We start from the raw sequence: 21,199 nt of genomic DNA on the forward strand, positions 1-21,199 counted from the left end.
CTCTCTCCTTGAGGAGCCAGCGGGGCTCTGGAGGATGGGCAGGGATGGAGTCCAACGCTGTCGTCGTTGATCTGGAGGCCTTGGCCCCTCTGGTCTTAGACCAGGCCCTTGTCCTTTCTAAATGGGTGGTAATAAGCAAGATCTTCTCCACAAGCTTCTGTAAAGATTGGACGAGACAGCGAGTGTGCAGGACAGGGAAGGGCTCAGCCTAGCACTGTAGGTTACTTGAGGGCATTGGAAACAGTAGGATGTGCCATGTCTAGTGGATGCGGGAGCCAAATAGTGCTTGGTGCGTGAAGCCTCCTCAATGCACAGAGGCTCTGTCCTGGCAGCAGCCAGGAGGAAATAGCTGGTGACCTCTGGGATGGACACTGCAGTCCTCTGGGCCTTGGAATCCCCCCACTAAGTACAAGGGGAGTGTGGCAGACAGCTTCAGGTTCGCTGAGATGAACGTCCAGACCCGGCACAGTTATGGAGGAAGGGATGTTTATTAAGCTTACAGATCCAGGGGAAGTTACATAATGGCAGAAGCAGCTGGCCTGCCTTCACAGGTCCAAGCAGACAGAGAGAAGCACAAACCAAAAGCCACACACAGCACAGCACACTTCAGGAGCTCCAGCTAGGCACGCTTTGCATGTCTTTAGATTGACATCTGAAACCCACCACCGCGCCTTAAGATCCTCCCAGTGACACCGCCTCCAGCCAGGTGGCTGCAGATGCAAACTATTAACTAATAGAAGAGTGAATATATTGGGGGCCATCTACTCAAACCACCACAGGGAGCTCCTGGGGTGTCCAGGATCCCCGCCAAGTCCACCGTTGACATCCTCCCTGTCCCTACAGTCCCTGAGCCTGATTGAGCGCGGGAACCCCTCTCGCAGCCTGGAGCAGGTGTGTCGCTGGGCCTTCTCCCAGCAGCGTCAGGACCCCAGCCACACTGAGCACCACGACCACGTCATCTTCCTCACCCGGCAGAACTTCGGGCCCTCAGGTACGCAAGCTACTGAGCTCGCCGTGGCCAGGTGTGAGCAGCCTGCAGAGCAGAGGTAGAAATTCACGACGGGGGTTGGAGAAGGGTGCTCCCTGCGGGGACCACCCCAGGGAGGATTGCAGGGACAGAGCCTGGATGACAGTGGGGGAAAAGCCTTGGAGCTTGGGAACCTTGGGAACCAGGGCAAGTGAAAACATTCCCCTTTTGGGGTGCCCAGTGTCTCAGCATAGCCTGAGTGTAGTGACGTAGTGATGCCCGAGCTCCCACCAGGTCCTGGCATCTGTCACTGGCTGTAGGCACTTGGGGTGGGCGTGTGGGCTGTAGAAAAGGAGGCTGATGCCCCCCAACCCTCATTCTGCAGACCTAGGACCACATCAGCCCTGGGTGCCCTCAACTCACAAGTCACAGCTGCTCACAGGGCCAAGAGGAGCATGAACGTTCATGAGAGAGTGCTGACCACTGTGCATATCTATAACAAACACATGCAGCTTTTAAAAATATTTTATTTATTTATGAGAGAGAAAGGAGAGAGCGCTATATAGAAAGAAAGAAAGAAAGAGAGAGAGAGAGAGAATGGGCACGCCAGGGCCTCCTGCCAATGAAAACGAACTCCAGAAGCATGTGCCACCTTGTGTATCTGGGTTACATGGGTCCTGGAGAATTGAACCTGGTTCCTTTGGCTTCGCAAGCAAGCACCTTAACCGCTAAGCCATCTCTCCAGCCCAGCACATGCATCTTCGACCCTCTCAGTTTCCCATGTGCGGAGCAGAATGGTGAGCAGGCTCACCCGTGCCCCACGGAAGGCAAGCGGTAGACTTGAGGCCACATTGGCTCTCCAGGCCTCACATCGAGGACTTTTGGGGGTTTTCTAGTTCACTGCTGGAAATGGATCAGCCAGCCCTGCACCCTCAGGACTGCTCGTCTAACCACCGAATCCCGTGTATACACACATGCACGCATAGACACAGGCGTGCACACGGTAAGATAGAGCACACGTGGAGACCCTGCACATGCGTGTACAGGCACACATACCCAGACATGTGTGTACACAGGCACAGGCACACACAGACATTCACGTGTGTGTGGAATGACATGGCTTGTGGGAAAAAAAATCCCAAAGCACCGGGATGGTCGGGGCGCTCCAGCCACTTCCCCTGTGTCCCCTCATTATGTCCCCAAACCTAGGCAAATGGAAGGCAGCTTCTGCCCCGACTCTAACACAAGGGGAACTCTACACTTGACAATAGGCAAAGAACACCTCCTGTCAGTGTCCTGAGAGCTGGGATTAAAGGTGTGCACCACCACACCCGGCTGTTCCTTCCATTTCTTTCACGTTCCCTGGACCCTTTGCCCTTTAACTGGCCCTGAAGCCCATTGCCACCCAGCTGGATTAGACCTTCCTTCGTGGTGGGGTTTGCTGGGAGCAGGGGCAAGATCTGAGTCACCCCTTTTACCCAGGAGTTTTTCCTCCCCCAAAAAATTTATTTGAGAAAGAGAGAGAGAGAATGGATACTGCAAACGAACTCCACATGCATGCGCCACCTTGTGCATCTGGCTTACGTGGGTCCTGGGGAATTGAACCTGGGTCCTTTGCCTTTGCAGGCAAGTGTCTTAACTGCTAAGCTGTCTCTCCAGCCCTGAAACTTTTTTAATTGGCAGTTTTCATACATGTATATGACGTATTTTGATCGTAACCCCCTCCCATGGCCCACTCTCTATACCAAGATGGATTTCTCTGTGTTGCTCGGGCTGGTCTCAAGCTCCTGGACTCTAACAGTCCTTCCTGTCTCGACTCTCAGGAGCAGCTTCAGGCAAAAGGCCCTGCATTGGCCCCTCATGGTACCTAATATTGCACCATCCCGACCACCACCAAGAAAGCGTACCCAGCTGGTTTGTTGATGAACTGACGGGAGATAGATTGACTGAAGGGCTGACTTAAAGCAAGGCTCGAGGGAGAAGGCAAGAAAGTAGCCTTCTCGGGGCTGGGGAGATGGCTTAGTGGCTAAGGTGCTTGCCTGCAAAGCCAAAGGACCTCAGCTCAATTCCCCAGGACCCACATTAGCCAGATGCACAAGGGGGTGCACATGTCTGGAGTTCATTTGCACTGGCTGGAGGCCCTGGTGTGCCAGTTCTCTCTCTGCCCCTTTCTCTCTTGCTCTCTCAAATAAATAAAGTTAACAAGAAAAAAGAAAGTAGCGTTCTGTCTGGGAGCTCCAGGTGTTTGGAGGCGTCACCAACAGACCGTGGGAAACTGTAGGCAGGGGGCTGACATTAGCCAGGCGTCCATTCGCTCCGTAGGGAACGTGGGAGGAGAATATTCGAGAATATTCTTCTCCAGAAACCTCCCGTACTCACTGAGCCAGGATGTCCCTGCATTGGTTGGGCTGGGCATCCACGTCTGTGTGCCCCGCCTTACCTACCTGTGACTTCTCTCTCCCTGGCAGGCTATGCACCTGTCACTGGCATGTGCCACCCCCTGAGGAGCTGTGCCCTCAACCACGAGGATGGCTTTTCCTCGGCTTTTGTGGTGGCCCATGAGACCGGTCATGTGTAAGTGCAACTGGGAGCGTGAGTGGAGTGGGTAGTTCTGGAGCCACGGGCCAAGCTGCAGGCCCGGGAGAAAGGGCAGGTCCCTCCCTGTCACCAAGACACCGCGTCTTCCAGGTGCCCGCAGGGGGGACTCGTGCCTGTGTCAGCTCTGGGGGTGTCTTGGGCCCAGCTTCCCAGTCCCAGGGCCGTGGGGACCGAATGTGTCATAGCTTTTGGCAGGCAAGGGGCAATGTCCCTGCCTTAAGCAGGGCCTGCTGTCTGGGTGGTCTCTCTCCTTGGCTTCCCTCCATCCTGTCTTCACCTCAGGATCTTTCAGTGGCCCAGTCCGGTGCTCACAGAGGGGCTGGCCCAAGCCCACCATACACTCTTTAAGTTTGGGTGGCAGGCCAGGTGAGCACTGGCAGCCAGCTCTGTGGGTTTGGATGTTGTTTAGAACTCACCCACCCACTATTTTATCTTTTTTTACTTAACTAGTTTTTGTTTGTTTGTTTGTTTGAGACAGGGTCTCCTACAGTATGGATTGGTCTCATACTCACCATGTAGATGCGAATGACCTTGAACTCCTGATCCTCCCGTCTCAGTCTCCTGTGTGTTGAGATTACAGGTGTGCACTACCGTGCCAGACTTCACTGAGCACTTCTGTTTTCAAAAAAAGTTAAATTATTTTATTTATTAGAGAGAGAGAGAGAGAGAGAGAGAGAGAGAGAGAGAGAGAGAGAATGGGCATGCCAGGGCTTCTAGCCACTGCAAATGAACTCCAGACATGTGCCACTTTGTGCATCTGGCTTTATGTAGGTCCTGGGGAATTGAACCTGGGGTCCTTTGGCTTTGCAGGCAAGCACCTTAACTGCGAGCCATCTCTCCAGCACTTCTTTTTTTAAAATTTTAAAAGTGTGTGTGTGTGTGTGTGTGTGTGTGTGTGCACATGCATGCATGGGCATACCAGGACCACTTGTCACTGCAAACGAACACCAACTGTATGCACTTGTGAACTGGCTGTTGTGAGTGGCTTGGGAATTGAACCTGGACCGGCAGCACCTTTAACCGCTGAGCCATATTCCCAGCCCCACGCTTAGGGCTTCTTGAACACTGACCATGGGCCAGATTCTCTCCTGCACAGAGCAACAGGCGCCCTCTTCCCTGAGCAGGGGTCCCTCCCTTCAGTGAGACAGGGTCAAGCATGGAGGTCCTTGCCTTATAGGTCTTATGATCAAGGCCGGATGTAGCCACTGGAAGTATGGAAGAAACTGTGACTGTTTGGCTTTGGTGTTGAATGCTAGCCATAAAGAGCAAAGGTTTCTATTTTATTTTATTTTATTTAAACTCTTGTGTGGGTACCTACCACATGCAGAGCTCTGCGCTATGGCCTGCAGAGCCTGGGGGAGTTTGCAAGACTCACACCCTGAGGCGTTGAATGAGCCTGGTCTGTGGACACAGAGGCCTTTGGTCTGGTACATGGGCAAAGCTGCCAAGGGTGGTTCAGGTGGCCCCAGCTCTGGAGGTCAGCCCGTGGGTGCAGCCGTGGGGCTGGGGTTCTGTAGCAGGAGTGGGGCTTGAACCATCCTCAGGAGCTCGGGGGATATGGGTAGGGACTGGGGGCAAGCCAGGCGTCCAGGAGAGGGGAGCAGAGGCGAGGTTAGTGTGTTAGTTACTGCCGGGTTGCTGGCCAGAAGGAAGGGCTTATTTTGCCTTCCAGTTCAAGGTTGCCATCCATCATGGCGGGGAAGGCGTGGTGGCGGGATTTGGAAGTAGCTGGTTAGCATTCAGCTCACAGTGGGGAAGCAGAGAGCCATGAGAGCCAGAGGACTCGGCCAGCTCTCTTCTTTTGACCCAGTCCAAGACCCCAGCCTTTGGACTAGTGCCTCCCACAGTGAAAATGGATCTTCCCGGGCTAGGGAAATGGCATAGTGGTTAAAACATTGGTCTGGGAAGCCAAAGGACCCAGGTTTGGTACCCTAGGATCCATGTAAGCCAGATACACAAGGGGGCACACGCATCTGGAGTTCATTTGCAGCAGCAGAAGGCCTTGGTGCACCCATTCTCTCTCTCTCTCTCTCTCTCTCTCTCTCTCAAATAAATTAAGAAAAATTAAATATATTTTTAAAAAAGAGTCTTCCCACCTCAGTCCCACACAGGCATGGCCAGAGGCTTGTTTCCTAGGTGACTCTAGGGCCTATCAAGCTGACAAGCAATAAAAACCATCACAGAGTTGGGCGTGGTGGAGCACACCTTTAATCCCAGCACTCAGGAGGCAGAGGTAGGAGGATCACCATGAGTTCAAGGCCACCCTGAGTCTACATAGTGAATTCCAGGTCACCCTGGGCTAGAGCGAGACCCTACCTTGACAAAACAAAAACAAAAAGAAAAAAGAAAAAAAGAAAAGAAAAAAAAAAACGTAGTTGGGAAACTGAGGCCAGCAGATGCAGTGTAAATTTTATTTATTTATTTATTTGCAAGGAGAGCGAGATGAGAGAAAGAGAGAGGGGGAAAAAATGAGAATGGATGCACCAGGGCCTCCAGCCTGCAGTGAAGGAACTTCAGATGCACGTGCCACCTGGCTTTACATGCGTCCTGGGGAATCGAACCTGGGGTCCTCAGGCTTTGCAGGCAAGCGCCTTAACCACTGAGCCATCTCTGCAGCCCCCAGGTGCAAATTTGTTGGTCAGGATGTAATCTCTTGCCTCGGGTCCACCTGCCTAATTTTGCAGGGGTAGGATTCTAAAACATGACTGCCCCTTACCCCCTCACCCTCCATCTTCCAGGCTCGGCATGGAGCATGACAGCCAGGGCAACGGCTGTGACGATGAGACGTCCCTGGGCAGCGTCATGGCGCCTCTGGTGCAGGCTGCGTTCCACCGTTTCCACTGGTCCCGCTGCAGCAAACTGGAGCTCAGCCGCTACCTCCCGTAGGTTCCCCATCCCCCCCCCCCCCGGGATGCAGGAGGGGAGCAGGTGGCCCGGTCCCACAGCCTGAGTCCCCTCCCCCCCATCCTCACACCACCTGTCTGGCCTGGCTCTTATGTGGCCCTTCTCGTCCCAACTCCCTCCCGGGCCTAAAACACCCCAAATTAGCATCCAGCCGCCCCTTTCAGTGTGCCCAGGTGACTATGGACATAGAACTATCGAAAACCAGGGTTCCCTGGCTCTGCCCCATTTGCCATTTAGAGCCCGCTGGGGGCTGGACCTGGGAATCTGGATTCATCCAGTTCTATAGGCAACCCGATGCTGCAGGTGAGGAGCCCTAAATGGGGGCGAGCTCCTTCTCCCCAGAGACCTAGATGTGAGCAGGACATGTGACAAGGAGGCGCAGGGGAGGTGTGACAGCCAGAGGGCGACACACACGGACCTCCCCCAGAAGCTGACCCGAGCAGTTTGCCCGACACACTGCCTGCATGGTGGGGGTGGGCGCCTCCCTCAAATTGTTCACGAATCAACTCTTAGTCTCGTTCTCGTCCGTAGAGTGTCCCTTTAATGTGGGCACGAATGACTCACCAGGCCGCCTACAAGCGGAGCTCCTGAGCATCAGGTCTAGATGCCCTTTACCCTCGGCCGTAAGTGGCACTCTGTGAGATAGACCCTCGAAGGGAGGGGTGCGCGGGCCCATGACTGCACACCTTCCTTGCTCACTGAAAGCCTGTCCCTGGGAAGGGAGGGCCTGGGACTTGCGGTCCTCAGGCTGGCTCAGGTCCCCTTCCCCCCCGCAGCTCTTACGACTGTCTTCTGGACGACCCCTTCGAGCGCGCCTGGCCGCAGCCTCCGGAGCTGCCCGGGATCAACTACTCCATGGACGAGCAGTGCCGCTTCGACTTTGGCGCTGGGTACCACACCTGCTTGGCCGTGAGTAGGCAGGGGCGGCGGGCCGGCGTGACCCAGGCCGGTCGTTCGTGGGGCGCCAGGGGAAGTGGGGCCTCCTGTGTACACAGGATTGGGAAACATCTTGCGCCCAGACTTCAGCAGCAGCGGGCCTGCAGGCTTGGTGCCAGCCATGGCGGGGGTGGGAGACAGTAGGGACAGGGTTGGAGATGGCACCCAGTTCTACGTGTGGGCCGGATGTGTAGACAGACCTGAGCAGACCCCGGCCCTAGGGAGGGTGGAAAGAGGAGGACACAGCAGGCCAGCCGCTATGGGTGCTGGTCTAGTCCCCTGGGGAGTTTACCTGTGAGGTGGTCCAGGTGTCAGGTCAGGCAGGGACTGGGCCTGGGGGAAGAAAGAGCTCCCACCACTGGGGGCTATGGTGGGAAATGTCACTCTAACTCCTCACTTCTGAACTTGCTTGTCCTTACTTGCCTGAAGCATCAATCATGCCAGGGAGCACCCCCCCCCGTCCCCACCCTGCAGGACAGGGCAGAGGGAGACCCTCGGGGCTGGAGGTCAGCTTGAGACACCCAGGAGAGACCCGGAAAAGGGGACAACTCAGGGGAGGGGCTTTCTTAAGAGGTCCCATGCACCTCTGGCCCTCCTCTCCTTCCTTCGATAGGAGGCCCTGCTTGGTAACAGGAGGATTCTGGTGTGTGGTCCCCACTCTCCAGGTCCCTTAGGGGCAGGTAACCTGGCGCAGCACAGCACTGCTTTGGGGCTAAAGACCAGGGTGTGGGGTGTCAGCACCCGGCGTTGTGTTCATAGATAGATGCCTGGGTGCCCGGTGGGGGGAGGCTGAGAAAGTAGTAAAGAAATCGGGGTGCTCTTTGACAATCTACAGCACAAGGTGACCGAGCTCTGGACTCACTGGTTGTCCACAGTAGAGGAAGTGGGAGTCTCAACCTCACCCGGGGCCCCCCAGTAGGCACAGGACTGAGAGGATCTTGGGCCCAGACTGCTGCAGAGCTGCAAAATGATGAAAGAGAGGACAGGCATACATTCATTGTTCAGGACCCCTTCTCAGTGCCCTCATGGGAGAGGAGGGTGCCAGGAGCCACTGGCACTTGGGTGGCGTGGAGCTTGAGTGTGTGTGCGTGTGTCCGTGTGTGTGAGTGTGCGTGTGTGTCCGTGCGTGTGTACATGTGTGAGTGTGTGTATGTGTGTGTGAGCATGTGTGTTTGCGTGCACACGTGCGTGCATGTGTGTGTGGCTTCCTTCCAACACCCTGGGCCCCAACATCCACCTCACCCGCCTTTCTCCTCATCACTGCCAACCTCATGCCCCTCGCTCTGCAGTTCAGGACCTTTGAGCCCTGCAAGCAACTGTGGTGCAGCCACCCAGACAACCCCTACTTCTGCAAGACCAAGAAGGGGCCCCCACTGGACGGGACCGAGTGCGCAGCAGGCAAGGTACCCGCGCGGGGTGGGGCGTGCTGTGGTGGAAGCGGCCCTCCCGGGCTGTGGGCCGCCTCTCCCCGGGCATGGGTGCAAGGGCTGGGGGGTCCCACCTGTGCACGTGTGGATAGCAGCCTAGTGTGCCGTGGATGTGTGCCCGGCGTCCTGCCGCCTCCCACGCTGCCCTCTTTCCCACACACAGTGCCCTTGGATCCTTCAGTTGGCCAGGTTTAGCATGATCTCAAGGTCCACCAGCAGAATAGCTTTCTCCCGTTAAACAGATGAAACAATGACCCCCAAATGGGCCATGGGGCGCCTTGGGACTGCACAGGGAGTAGTGATTGGCAGGTGAGGGGTGAGGAGAGGTCTCCACGTGTCCTGCTCCCTTCCCAGTCCCCAGCTTCCTCTCTGCACACTCTCGTTAGAGTTCTAGGCTCTCCCCAGTTGTAGCCCCACATACAGACTTAGCCAGCACATGCTGACATCATCTGGGGAAACTTAAAGTTCCTGCCCCTAGAGCAGGAGGTGACCGCAGAGGACCACAGAGGAGCATTTTGGGGTGATGGCAGTGTTCTGACATTGGATTTCTGAGAAGGTCACATAATTGCAATCTCGAAAAGTCACTGAGTTGGGGCTGGAGGGATTGCTTAGTGGTTAAGCAGCTTGCCTGCAAAGCTAAAGGACCCAGATTCGATTCCCCAGGACCCACGTAAGCCAGATGCACAAGGTGGCGCATGTGTCTGAAGTTCGTTTTTAGTAGCTGAAGGCCCTGGCATGTCCGTTCTCTCTATCTGCCTCTCTCGCTCTCTTTCAAATAAATTAAATAAAAACTTAGAGAGAAAAGAAGTCCCTTAATTGGACACTGACATTTTTATTTTTTTGTTGTTATTTTAGTTATTTATTTATTTGAGAGCTACAGAGAGAGAGAAAGAGGCAAATAGAGAGAGAGAATGGGCGTGCCAGGGCCTCCAGCCACTGCAAACGAACTCCAGATGCGTGCACCCCCTTGTGCATCTGGTAACGTGGGTCCTGGGGAATCGAGCCTCGAACTGGAGTCCTTAGGCTTCACAGGCAAGCGCTTAACCGCTAAGCCATCTCTCCAGCCCTGGACACCGACTTTTTTTTTTTTTTTTTTTTTTTGGTTTTTCGAGTTAGGGTCTCACTCTGGTCCAGGCTGACCTGGAATTAACTCTGTAGTCTCAGGGTGGCCTCGAACTCATGGCAATCCTCCTACCTCTGCTTCCCGAGTGCTGGGATTAAAGGCGTGCGCCACCATGCCCGGCTTGGACACCGACTTTCGATGCATATAAACTGCATCTCATAGTAGCTCCCTAAGGCTCTTACCTCTAAAGACTGACTCAGCTGTTTGGAACAAGCCCAGACATCCGGGGTCTTAAAATGCCCCTAAGTAACTCCAACGTTGTGAAGTTCAGCTCTTGAAAAAGACCTGGAGAGCTTGGCCCGATTTCTGTCATCAGCCTGCAGTAAAAGGGAAGAGAGCCAGCGTCCCACTTAGCCGGCAAGTAAAGTGGAATGGCCACACAGCTGGTGATGACCACGGATCTGGGATTCGAAACCAGACCTTTCTCCCTATGCGCATGCGCTGCCTCGGCTGCGTGGGCGGACCCGGCATACTTATCTGCGTGTGGCCCCTGATGGGATTCTGTGTACAGAGCCAAGATCAGCTGCAGACAGCATAGGAGGATTGCATCTTTCCTGCCCTCTCAGCCCTCCCGTAGGAGTGCTGAATGAAACAGTTGTCATTCATTGTCACCGTGGCTGTCACAGAACCACGTCTGCCACATCTGGAGGGCTGTGTAGGCTGGGCATCAAATGCTATGGGCAGATGTGGTTATCAGCATAGTACAGGTGAAAGGGTAGCTCCTTCCAGGAAGGTTAGTTCTTTGAGGTTGCTCAGCTCCCAGTAGATCTGAGATTCTATCCAGATCATTCCGTGTGTGTGTGTGTGTGTGTGTGTGTGTGTGTGTGTGGTGTGTTTGATGTATACGGGAGCATGTGTGTGAGTGCTCAGACACGTGTTGTGTCCATGTGTCTAGATGCCAGAGGTCGATAACAGGTATCTTCCTTGATCATTTTCTGGCTTATCAACCAAGGCGGTTTCTCAGAAGCCAGAGCTGGCTGATCTAGTCTAGCTAGCCAGCTTTCCTGAAGGCCCCCCCCCCCCCAGTTTCTGCTCCTGGCTGTGGGAAGTACGGATGGGCTGCCACATCTGCCCAGCATTTATGTAGGCACCGAGGGGTCCTCATGCTTGGAAGGCAAGCACTTTATTCACTGCCCCTCCCAGGCTAGTCCTTTCAAAGGCTCCGAGCTCCCCGCGGTACCCATTGGCTACCCCCTTTGTCTGTGGGAGTATCTTCCGCCCGCTCGGTGGCCCGGAGTGACGTCACGCTCTCTGCCCCACCCAAGTGGTGCTTCAAAGGCCACTGCATCTGGAAGTCGCCGGAGCAGACGTACGGCCAGGATGGAGGCTGGAGTTCCTGGACCAAATTCAGCTCGTGTTCTCGGTCGTGCGGAGGTGGAGTGCGGTCCCGCAGTCGGAGCTGCGACAGCCCTCCGTGAGTGTGCTGGCCTGGGGCCACCTCTCTGGGCTGGACAGACTCAGAGGGGAAGGCAGTGAGGGGACGGGGTACGGGAGAGAATGGTCCCTACCAGGCAGTCTGTGGATGGGCGCCCAAATCGTTGGCGTGGGGCAGTCTCTCTCTCCCACCTGTTTCCTGGTGTCACACCAGGTCTGGATGTGTCTGAGTTGGTGACTCTTGAATTCTCACATGCAGAAGATTCCGCCCAGGCAGGTCGGCCAGTTACCCCAAACCCGAACCTACTGAGCTTTGTGTAAACACTGGTCTAAACACGATATACACACCAGCCTCAGGTTTGTTTTCTACCACACACACAGATTTTCCTTTCTTTTTTTTTTTTCTGAGAGTGTGTGTGTGAGAGAGAGAGAGAGAGAGAGAATTGGTGCTCCAGGGCCTCCAGCCACTGCAATCAAACACCAGACATGTGCGTCACCTTGTGTGTCTGTCTTAAGTGGGACCTGAAGAGTCAAACATGGGTCCTTAGGCTTTGCAGGCAAGTGCCTTAACCGCTGAGCCATCTCTGCAGCCCCCCTTTCATTTTTTGAAAACTTTTGAAAATATATATCAAATCCTCTACCTTCTACCCAAGTTTTAGCTGCAAAACTAGAGGACCCAGGTTCAGTTTCCTGAAGGGACATTTCCTCCTTCTGGCAAGATCTTGTCTTTGCCTCCGTGACGTTGGGATTGCAGGGCCTCAGCTCTGCCTAGTTCCCATCTCCAGGGTAGAGCAGCTTTGTAAAGACACGCTCATGAGAAGCAGGGGATGGGCTAAGGCCGGCGTGAGTCCCTGGCCTAGGAATTCTCACAGGGGTGGGGCCTGGTCCAGGCCGCCTGGCACTGAGTGGCGTGATGAATAGATAGAATGGCAGGTGACAAGACACAGTGGCCCCAGCTCCCTCCGACATAGTGGCTGTTTGTGGCTGTGGTTAGTGTTGCCGACCCGGTTTGGATGGGATCCACCACGGACTGAGTGTCTTATACTTCCCGCGTGTTGATAAGTTAGTGGAGCTGGGTGACTCGACCCTGCTGCTGAGCTCTCCCATCTCAGCCCGTGAGGGGAGCCGCCTTCCCCTGCCCCCGGCCCTCCTAGCCAAGCCAGGTCACCCCGTTTCTCTGTTGCCCCAGCCCAGCCTACGGAGGCCGCCCGTGCTCAGGACCCATGTTCGAATACCAGATCTGCAACAGTGAGGAATGCCCCGGGCCCTATGAGGACTTCCGGGCGCAGCAGTGTGCCAAGCGCAACTCCTACTACACCCACCAGAATGCCAAGCACAGCTGGCTCCCCTATGAGCCTGAAGATGGTGAGTGTCGTGCTCTGCCCAAGTCCTGGGCATGTGTGGAGCCCTGTGCCCTCCGACAGGACCTCCCTCCTGGGCTCCCGCCCACTGAGGTGTAGAGACATGAAGTATCAAAGGGTATACCCAGGGGCACGTTTGCCACAGGGTTTTGTGGTGTGTACCCCTTGGGTCACAGTCACCAACAAGACCTGGTTTGTATGCTCATGACGACAGTTTCCCAGCGGATGCGAGGCAATTGGCTGGTGTTAAGACCCTTCTGCTAGAGGTTCTGTGGAGCGGCTGGTGGTGTGGTTGTGGGAGTGGGTGCCTCTCAGACATTTGTTCTTGCCTTATGCATAGGAAGGCATCTGTTCTAGAAAAGAAATTGCAGAGGGTATTTAAGAACAAGAGGGATTGGGGAGATGGTTCAGCAGTTAAAGTCCCGCCAGCCTACGTTCTCTTCCCCACCACCTATGTAAAGATAGACATGTGTCTGGAGTTTGTTTGGTGCAGTAAGGAGTACCCTGGTGTGTACACACACACACACATACACACACACAAGCAAATAAATAATGAGAATGCTGATGTAGCTCACTGGGTAGAGCTCTTGCTTGGTATACACAAAGCCCTGGGTTCGGTGCCCAGCAGTGCATAAAACCAGTCATGATGGTGCCCGCCTGTAAGTTCAGCCCTCAGGAGGTGGGGAGGCACCAGCCTGGGTGACATGAGACACCGTCTTATAAAAAGAAGAAAGAAAAGGAAAATCCAGGTGGAGGCTTAGCTCAGTTTCTGGAGCTCATCTTGAAGTCTCAGGGAAAGTCCAAAGTGCTTCGGTCTCCGGGCCTGCCAGTGTTCCTCAGGGGTGGGGTGCCACCAGGCTTTGAGGTTTCCTGGGTGCGATACCAGCTCAGCAGTCACTTAAGGTTATTTGACCAATAAACCAATGGGAGCCTGGAAAGCTTTTTCTTGAACCCCGCCACTCTCCCAGGCTGTCGCTCTCGGGGCTGACCGAGGGTCTGAATGTGGGGACCACGCTGACGTTAGCTCCCGCGTTTTCAGTTGCGTTCCGTGATCCACGAGGGCTGAGATGCCGGCCTGGTGTCTCAGAACCTTCCTCCTGGAAGATCCCCACGGTGCTGGGAAGCGACCGGCCCGTCATTCTCGTGGTGTCGGAGCTCTGCAAGCATGGCCTCTTCCAGGCTGGGTCCACTGCAGGACCCGAGCTCCCTGGCTCCCTTTCACCATGACAGAGTTCAGGAGTTACTAGGGCCTTCAGAGGCCAGTGTCAGGCTCCGCTCTGGGAAGCTCGCCACTGCGTCCCTGTCACCTGGCTTCTGCTGCTTCTCCGGACACCTGCCCGTCTGGAACAAGCAGTGGCTAGACACTGCTGTCTCTTGTCTGGAGGTGAATCCCTCAGGACCAGACCCCACTGGAAATGGGGCCCCTGAACAGGAAATCCAAGGTGGCCTTGGACATTGTGACTCCACGTTGGAGTCCTCAGTCCTCGAAGAAGAAGTGGCCAGGTGTCCTGGGAGCTTGGGATAGGTCCCTGGGTGGGCTTCGGCAGAGGCTGGCTTGGAAAGGTTCGGCAGCCCCTCGGGAATGCAGACAGGGGCTGGGACGCGGAGAGAGCAGGGCAGGGAGGCTGGGGGGACACGCTGGATCTCAGGCTTTTCCCAGGACTTTCAGACAAATTCCAGGAAGTTAGCTAAGTCCCCAGTCTCGCTTGTTCTGAGAAGTACAGCAAGTGTTTATGTGTCCTCTGGAGCCTCCTTTTTAGGACATCAACAGTTAGGAGATGAAAGGGACTTTGCTTCGTTAAGACACATGGTCCCAGCTGGGCGTGGTGGTGCACGCCTATAATCCCAGCCCTCGGGATGCTGAGGCAGGAGGATCACTGTGAGTTTGAGGCCAGTCTGGGCTGCAGAGTGAGTTCCAGATTGGCCTGAGTTAGCGTGAGACCCTACCTTGATAAACAAAACGAAACAAAAAACTCAAACGACCAAGAAGAAGAGCCAGGCGTGGTGGCGCGCGCCTTTAATCCCAGCACTCAGGAGGCAGAGGTTGGAGGATCGCCATGAGTTCGAGGCCACCCTGAGACTACATAGTGAATTCCAGGTCAGCCTGAGCTAGAGTGAGACCCTACCTTGAAAAGCCAAACAAAACAAAACAAAACAAAACAAAACAAAACAAAACAAACAAAAAGACCAGAAAGAAGACATGCATGTCCAGTCAGTCCTTCCGTGCTCTGGCTAGCCAAGGCTGTAGAGGAAGAGCAAAAGGCAAGTGACTGGCCTGCTGGAAGCCTGGCTGAACTGCTCAATGTGGGGTGGGAGCAAATTCCATAAGCCCTGGCCTTCAGTTTCCTCTTTGAATCTAGAACTTGGGCCGAAGTGGGGGTGGGCATGGGTCTATGGGAGAGCGCTTGCCTAGCGTGCACGAGACCCTCGGTTTGCTTCACACAGAGAGAAAAAGAAGGAGTGTGTGTCCTTCCAATGCTAGAACCTTCCTTACTCGAGTATGGAGAGGATTAGCTTGGTCACGACAACATTTAATGTTGTTTCTCAGCCCACGGAGATGGCTCAGTGGGTAAAGTGCTTACATAGCAAACATGAGGACCTGAGTTCAGATCCCCAACACCCAGGTAAAATGCCAGGCACGGGAGAGAGCAGCTTCGATCCTAGCTCTGGGGAAGAAGAGACAGGAAGATCCCTGGAGCTTATAGCTAGCTAGTCTAACAAATAGGTGAACTCTGGGATCAGAGAGAGACCCTGTCTCTAAATAATAATAATAATAATAAGGTGGCAGATAGTTGAGGAGACACCTAATGTCAACCTCTGGTCTCCACATGCATGCATACACACGTGTACAAGAACCCTTCCATCTCTCACACACATTTTTACCAAAGATAAAGTTTCTCTAAGGTATGGAAAGGCTTTGGACATGTCTGGTATATAGTAAGCATTCATTAGGTATTGGCTTATTCTTGTTAGTGTTTTTGAAAATTATTTACTTGCAGAGACAGAGGGAGGAAGAGAATGGGTATGCCAGGGCCTCCAGCCACTGCCAGCGAACTCCAGATGCATGCAGTACTTTGCGCATCTATCTGATGACATAGGTACTGGCGAATTGAACCTTAGGTCCTTAGGCTTTGCAGGCAAATTCCTTAACCACCAAACCATCTCTCCAGCCCTGTTAGTATTTTTTTTTTAATTTTTTTGTTTATTATTTATTTGAGAGCGACAGACAGAGAGAAAGAGGCAGAGAGAGAGAGAGAATGGGCATGCCAGGGTCTCCAGCCACAGCAAACAAACTCCAGATGCATGCGCCCCCTTGTGCATCTGGCTAACGTGGGTCCTGGGGAATCGAGCCTCAAACTGGGGTCCCTAGGCTTCACAGGCAAGCACTCAACTGCTAAGCCACTTCTCCAGCCCGTGTTTTTTTTTTTTTTTATTAAATATTTTATTTAGTTAGCTGGGCGTGGGCACCACTTTAATCCCAGTACTTGGGAGGCAGAAGTAGAAGGATCACCATAAGTCTGAGGTCACCCTGAGACTACATAGTGAATTTCAGGTCACCCTGAGCTAGAGTGAGACCCTACCTTAGAAAAACAAACAAACAAAAATTTATTTATTTGTGAGGAGAGAGGGTAGGAATAGGCATGCCAGGGCCTCCAGCCATTGCAGATGATGTCCAGATGCATACACCATTCCATGCGTTTGGCTCTACATGGGTCCTGGGGCATCAAACCCTGATCACTGGGCATTGCTAGTACCCCAACCCCTGAGCCATCTCTTCAGCAACCCCTGTTAGTATTGTTTTATTGCTTAATTTTTCTCAGCAATCTGATGTGGCATTTTATCGACAGGGCTCATGAAACTAGAGCCCTGAGCCGAGTGTGGTGGCACATGCCTTTAATCCCAGCACTCGGAAGGCAGAGCTAGGAGAATTGTCATGAGTTCAAGGCCACCCTGAGACTACATAGTGAGTTCCAGGTCAGCCTGGGGTTCTAGAGTGAGACTGTACTTTGATAAACAAACAAACAGAAAAAAAAAAAGAAAAGAAAAGAAAGAAAGAAAGAGAAAATAGAGCTCTAAGAATTGAGCTTCAGAGAGGCTAGACATTTGTCCCAAGCTACGTGATCAGTCAGTAAGTGCCATTAGCAGGGAGTGTAAGTCACACAGAGCTCCCTCCACCTTGCCCCATCACTGCCCAGAGCTGGTCTTGGACTTCTTGGCTGTACCACATGCTAATGTCATCCTGGGCCCTCCCACATTTTTTTTGTTTGTTTGAGGTAGGGTCTCATTCTAGCCCAGGCTGACCTAGAAGTTCCTATGTTGTCTCAGGGTGGCCTCGAACTCACAGTGATCCTCCTACCTCTACTTCCCGAGTGCTGGGATTAAAGGCGTGCTCCACCACGCGTGGCCTCCATCCCACTTTTTATCAGCCCGGCAGGTGCTCAGTGGAGTCCTTCTTTCCACAGAGGCCCAGAAGTGCGAACTGATTTGCCAGTCTGCAGATACAGGAGACGTGGTGTTCATGAACCAAGTAGTCCACGACGGGACGCGCTGCAGCTATCGGGACCCGTACAGCGTCTGTGCACGCGGCGAGTGTGTGGTGGGTGCTCTGGGGCCTCTCACCCTCTGCCGACTTGTGGGGTCTGGAGAGTTGCCCTGTTCCCTCCTGCTCCTTGGGAAGATGGTCATGGTTCCACAGGCCACATTCAGGGTAGCCCAGGGCCCTCAGGACAGCCTTGGGATGCTGCAAGGGGTGGGGGGATCACTTAATGTACCATTGGAGTGGAAAGTGGTTAGTTTACCATACTGGATTTAAGACCCCTGCCTTTGTCTTGAGGTGAACTTTTGGGATTTGGAAACCCTTGTGGGCCAGCGTTTCCCCTTGGTCAGGATGGAGCTTGGGGCTGCTGCTGACCCAAGAGGTGGAGGGCAAGCCTCCTCCCTGCTGACCTCCACTCTTCCCTCAGCCTGTCGGCTGTGACAAGGAGGTGGGGTCCATGAAGGCAGATGACAAGTGTGGCGTCTGCGGAGGGGACAACTCTCACTGCAGGACTGTGAAGGGGACTCTGGGCAAGGCCTCCAAGCAGACAGGTGAGCTTGGCCTGACCAGGGTTCCCTCCGGCGGGCTTCTTCTCGTGACACATGCAGGAGATTCAAGGAGGGATGGGGTTGCAAAGCCTGGCTTCAGACCATGCCTGGGCTGTCTATGGAGGCTGGTCACCCTTGTTCCAGGCATGCCAATTCTGGGACTGGGGAGGGTGAGCACAGGAACTCAAGTGGCATTTCCTGTTGGTGACGTGGGATAGGGACCCAGTCATTTCTTTGGCCATGAGGCTTCTGGTGAGGGTGAAAGGCCAGATAAGACTAAAGGCATGGCCAAGACTGAATTGATGGTATTTTTCTCACTAAAACAACAACTGTGTCATGTTCTGCTGTATACTCCCAATACTTTTATGTTCCTTGACTCCTACCCTCTAATCTGATCAAACTTGTGATGGAGAATGGCCAGATACTAATCCCTTATACTTATAGCATGAACTAGGTCGAGTTCCCTTTGGGGTTTTACAGCTTGGTCTCACCTTTCATTGTATGTGGAAGGGGATGGTTGGTGACTATGAAAACTTATTTCCAGGTTTTGGGTCAGGAAGATCTTGGGGGAGGGTGGTCCAAGATAGCCATTGGGACTTTTACAAACTGTTTCATCTAAATCCACACAGTAACTTAAGAGAGGATAGAGGAGTGAAAAGGAGAGGGAAGGGAAGAAGTGAGCTTAGAAGAGGGTCAAGACAGTGGGAAATAATAGCTGCTTACACACACACACACACACACACACACACACACACACACACACCTAGCCTATAGAGCTCCAAGGCATTCACAGCCTTACTTCTTACTTGCTTTTTCCATCCTTGGTAAATTGGTCCCATCTTCTTTTAATAGCTGAGCAAACAAGTTCAGAAGGATTCTGTGATTGAGATGTCCCTCTGTCCCCTGGGGTAGGGTAGGGTGGGGTGCTAGCCCTGAGCCTACTACTCAGGGTGCTCTCTGCTTTTCTGGGTGCTTCTGGGAAACAGCAGCTCTCAAACTGGTGCAGATACCAGCGGGCGCCAGACACATCCAGATTGAGTTGCTGGAGAAGGCTCCCCACCGCATTGGTGAGTACTTGGTGTGGGGAGACAAGGGGCTGGATTCCAGCTAAGATGGAATAAGACAGACTTGGATGGTTGACAGGCGATGATTTTAATTTTTTCTTAATATTTATTCTGAAGGAGTGACTCATTCCATGGTTCAAACTTCAGAAGGTCTCCCCAGTTTCCAGAACCGATTTCTTTGCCAAGGGACAACCACAGTGCATATTTCTTGTGCATGTAGATAGCTTTGAAAGTCACTTCCACAGACTGTATTGGTCAGCTTTTTGCTGTTAGCACACTATCCCAGAACATAATGGCCACAAAACAATAGTTGTTAGTAGTTCACAGTTCAGTGGCCATCTTGGCTGGGCTCAGCTAGGCAGTTCTTCTGCTGGTTGCCTGGGCAACGCAGGCAAATGATGGCAGCTGATGGGTCTGTTGAGAGCTGCTTGCTTGAGGAAGTGTAGGATTGGTACTGGCAATTAGTTGAGTCCTGAGAGTAACAGGGTCATTTTTAAGCTAGCCTGGGATTATTCCCAAGATATCTGTCATGTGGCCATCTGAATAGCAAGAGAAGTTAAGCCCCAAAGTGCAAGCACGTTAGGAATGTTTGCATCATTTCCTAATGTTGCATTGGTCCAAGTCACATGACCCAACCTGGTTCCAAGGGTAGAAACACAAGTCTCTTGATGGGTAAAGCAGTTACCTTCTCATTGCTGGGATAAAACACCCAACCAGAAGCAGCTTATGGGAGGAAATGATCTATTTCAGGCTTGCAGTTTCAAGGGGAAGCCTCATCATGATGGAGAAAGTATGGCAACTGACTCACATTATACTTCAGGAGAGAGACAGAGAGTGAGAGAAAAAGATAGAGAGAACAGTTTGAGCAAGCTATCTCTGAACTCACAATGGACGAGACGAATAACCCCAAGGTTTAACCCCAGAAACAAACCTCTTCCAGCAAGGCTCCACCTCCTGAAGCTCCACTAGCTGGGAACCAAGCAGGAGGTTTAATCACACACATCTGAGGCTATGTGGGAGACATTTTACACTCACGCCACCACAATAGGGAAGAGGTAAAGTCATTGAAACAGGAGGGATGAGTCAGGCGTGGTGGTGCACGCCTTTAATCCCAGCAGAGGCAGAGGTAGGAGGAATGCATGAATCCAAGGCCACCCTGAGACTACATAGTGAATTCCAGGTCAGCCTGGGCCAGAGTGAGACCCTACCTCAAAAAAAAAAAAAAAAAAAAAAGAAAGAAAGAAAGGAAAAAGAAAAAAGAAAAAGGAAAGAAAAAAAGAAATAGGAGGGATGGATAGCCATCTCTTAACCACATGGACAGAACCACTAAGCAATACTTAACACTTTTAACAGTTATACAGACATGAGGCCAAGACAGATCAAAACTTAGAACCCCAAAGTATATTAAATTTAAAAATTCAAGTTAAGAGCATTCATGTAATGTGAGATTTTTTTTTTTTTTAAGTTGGTTTTCTTGGTCTTGTTTTTACTCTGACCAAATTGGCAGTTAAAAAAAAAAACATGTCCAAAAGAGGTTACTCCATAGAGTCAAGTACCTTCATGGTATCTGGGGCCTGGCAGGAAGAAATGGGGTGACAGCTAATGCTAATGGCTACTGGGTTTCTTTGGGGGATGCTGAAAATGTTCTGGGATTATATTACCTAGTGGTGACAGTTGGATGTACTGAAAAAAACCATCACTGGCTCTCATGCTTTGGTAGGGTGAATGACATGGTGTGTGAATTATAACTCAATTACAAGTCCAAGGGTATGGTTCATGGTTTGGAGATGGGCCTTGTGCACTGTGGAGAATGGCTGTTTTCCTGTGTTCTCCCAATAGATCTATGTTCAGACCCTTTCTAGAGGGGCTATGGGCTACGATGATGTTAGCTCAGCCCGTCACAGAGGCCCTGCCGACCTTTTGGCCCACCAAGTCATGTTGCTTGGTAGCTACGCATCATAAATGCTAACATAAAATGTGGAAGGTGTGAGGCATGCAGGGTCCATGGCGGAAGAGGTGGCGGAAAGAATGTAAGAGCCAAAGGAAGGGCAGGACTCCGTACAACATGCTCCTCCAGACACAAAATGGCCTGGATATCCATGACCTCACAGTGCCTGACACTACCTACACAGACCATCATAAGAGGAGGAAAAGACCATGACATCAAAATAAAAGAGATACTGATTGAGAGGGGGAGGGGATATGATGGAGAATGGAGTTTCAAAGGGGAAAGTGGGGGGAGGGAGGGCATTACCATGGGATATTGTTTACAATTATGGAAATTGTCAATAAAAAAATAATATATAAAAAAACAACAACAAAAAACGTGAGGAACAGGCTGGAGAGATGGCTTGGTGGGT

The 21,199-nt window shown here is 52.7% G+C and overlaps 1 protein-coding gene across 2 annotated transcripts in view; it reads left to right on the forward strand.

Annotated features, from left to right (window-relative positions):
- Adamts14 (ADAM metallopeptidase with thrombospondin type 1 motif 14) overlaps positions 1–21,199 on the forward strand; it is a 78,485-nt gene that overhangs the window by 42,546 nt on the left and 14,740 nt on the right. The window contains exons 6-15 of one of the 2 annotated variants that reach the window (XM_045137415.1): positions 844–991; positions 3,436–3,541; positions 6,304–6,447; positions 7,246–7,378; positions 8,695–8,808; positions 11,221–11,369; positions 12,519–12,694; positions 17,154–17,287; positions 17,655–17,778; positions 18,762–18,842. In XM_045137415.1, coding sequence (XP_044993350.1) covers positions 844–991; positions 3,436–3,541; positions 6,304–6,447; positions 7,246–7,378; positions 8,695–8,808; positions 11,221–11,369; positions 12,519–12,694; positions 17,154–17,287; positions 17,655–17,778; positions 18,762–18,842 — 1,309 coding nt within the window. The remainder of the gene's footprint in view (positions 1–843; positions 992–3,435; positions 3,542–6,303; positions 6,448–7,245; positions 7,379–8,694; positions 8,809–11,220; positions 11,370–12,518; positions 12,695–17,153; positions 17,288–17,654; positions 17,779–18,761; positions 18,843–21,199) is intronic. The other variant, XM_045137416.1, reaches the window with a different exon arrangement.

The sequence above is a fragment of the Jaculus jaculus genome, chromosome 18 (assembly GCF_020740685.1).
Source record: "Jaculus jaculus isolate mJacJac1 chromosome 18, mJacJac1.mat.Y.cur, whole genome shotgun sequence".
Taxonomy (NCBI): Eukaryota; Metazoa; Chordata; class Mammalia; order Rodentia; family Dipodidae; genus Jaculus; species Jaculus jaculus.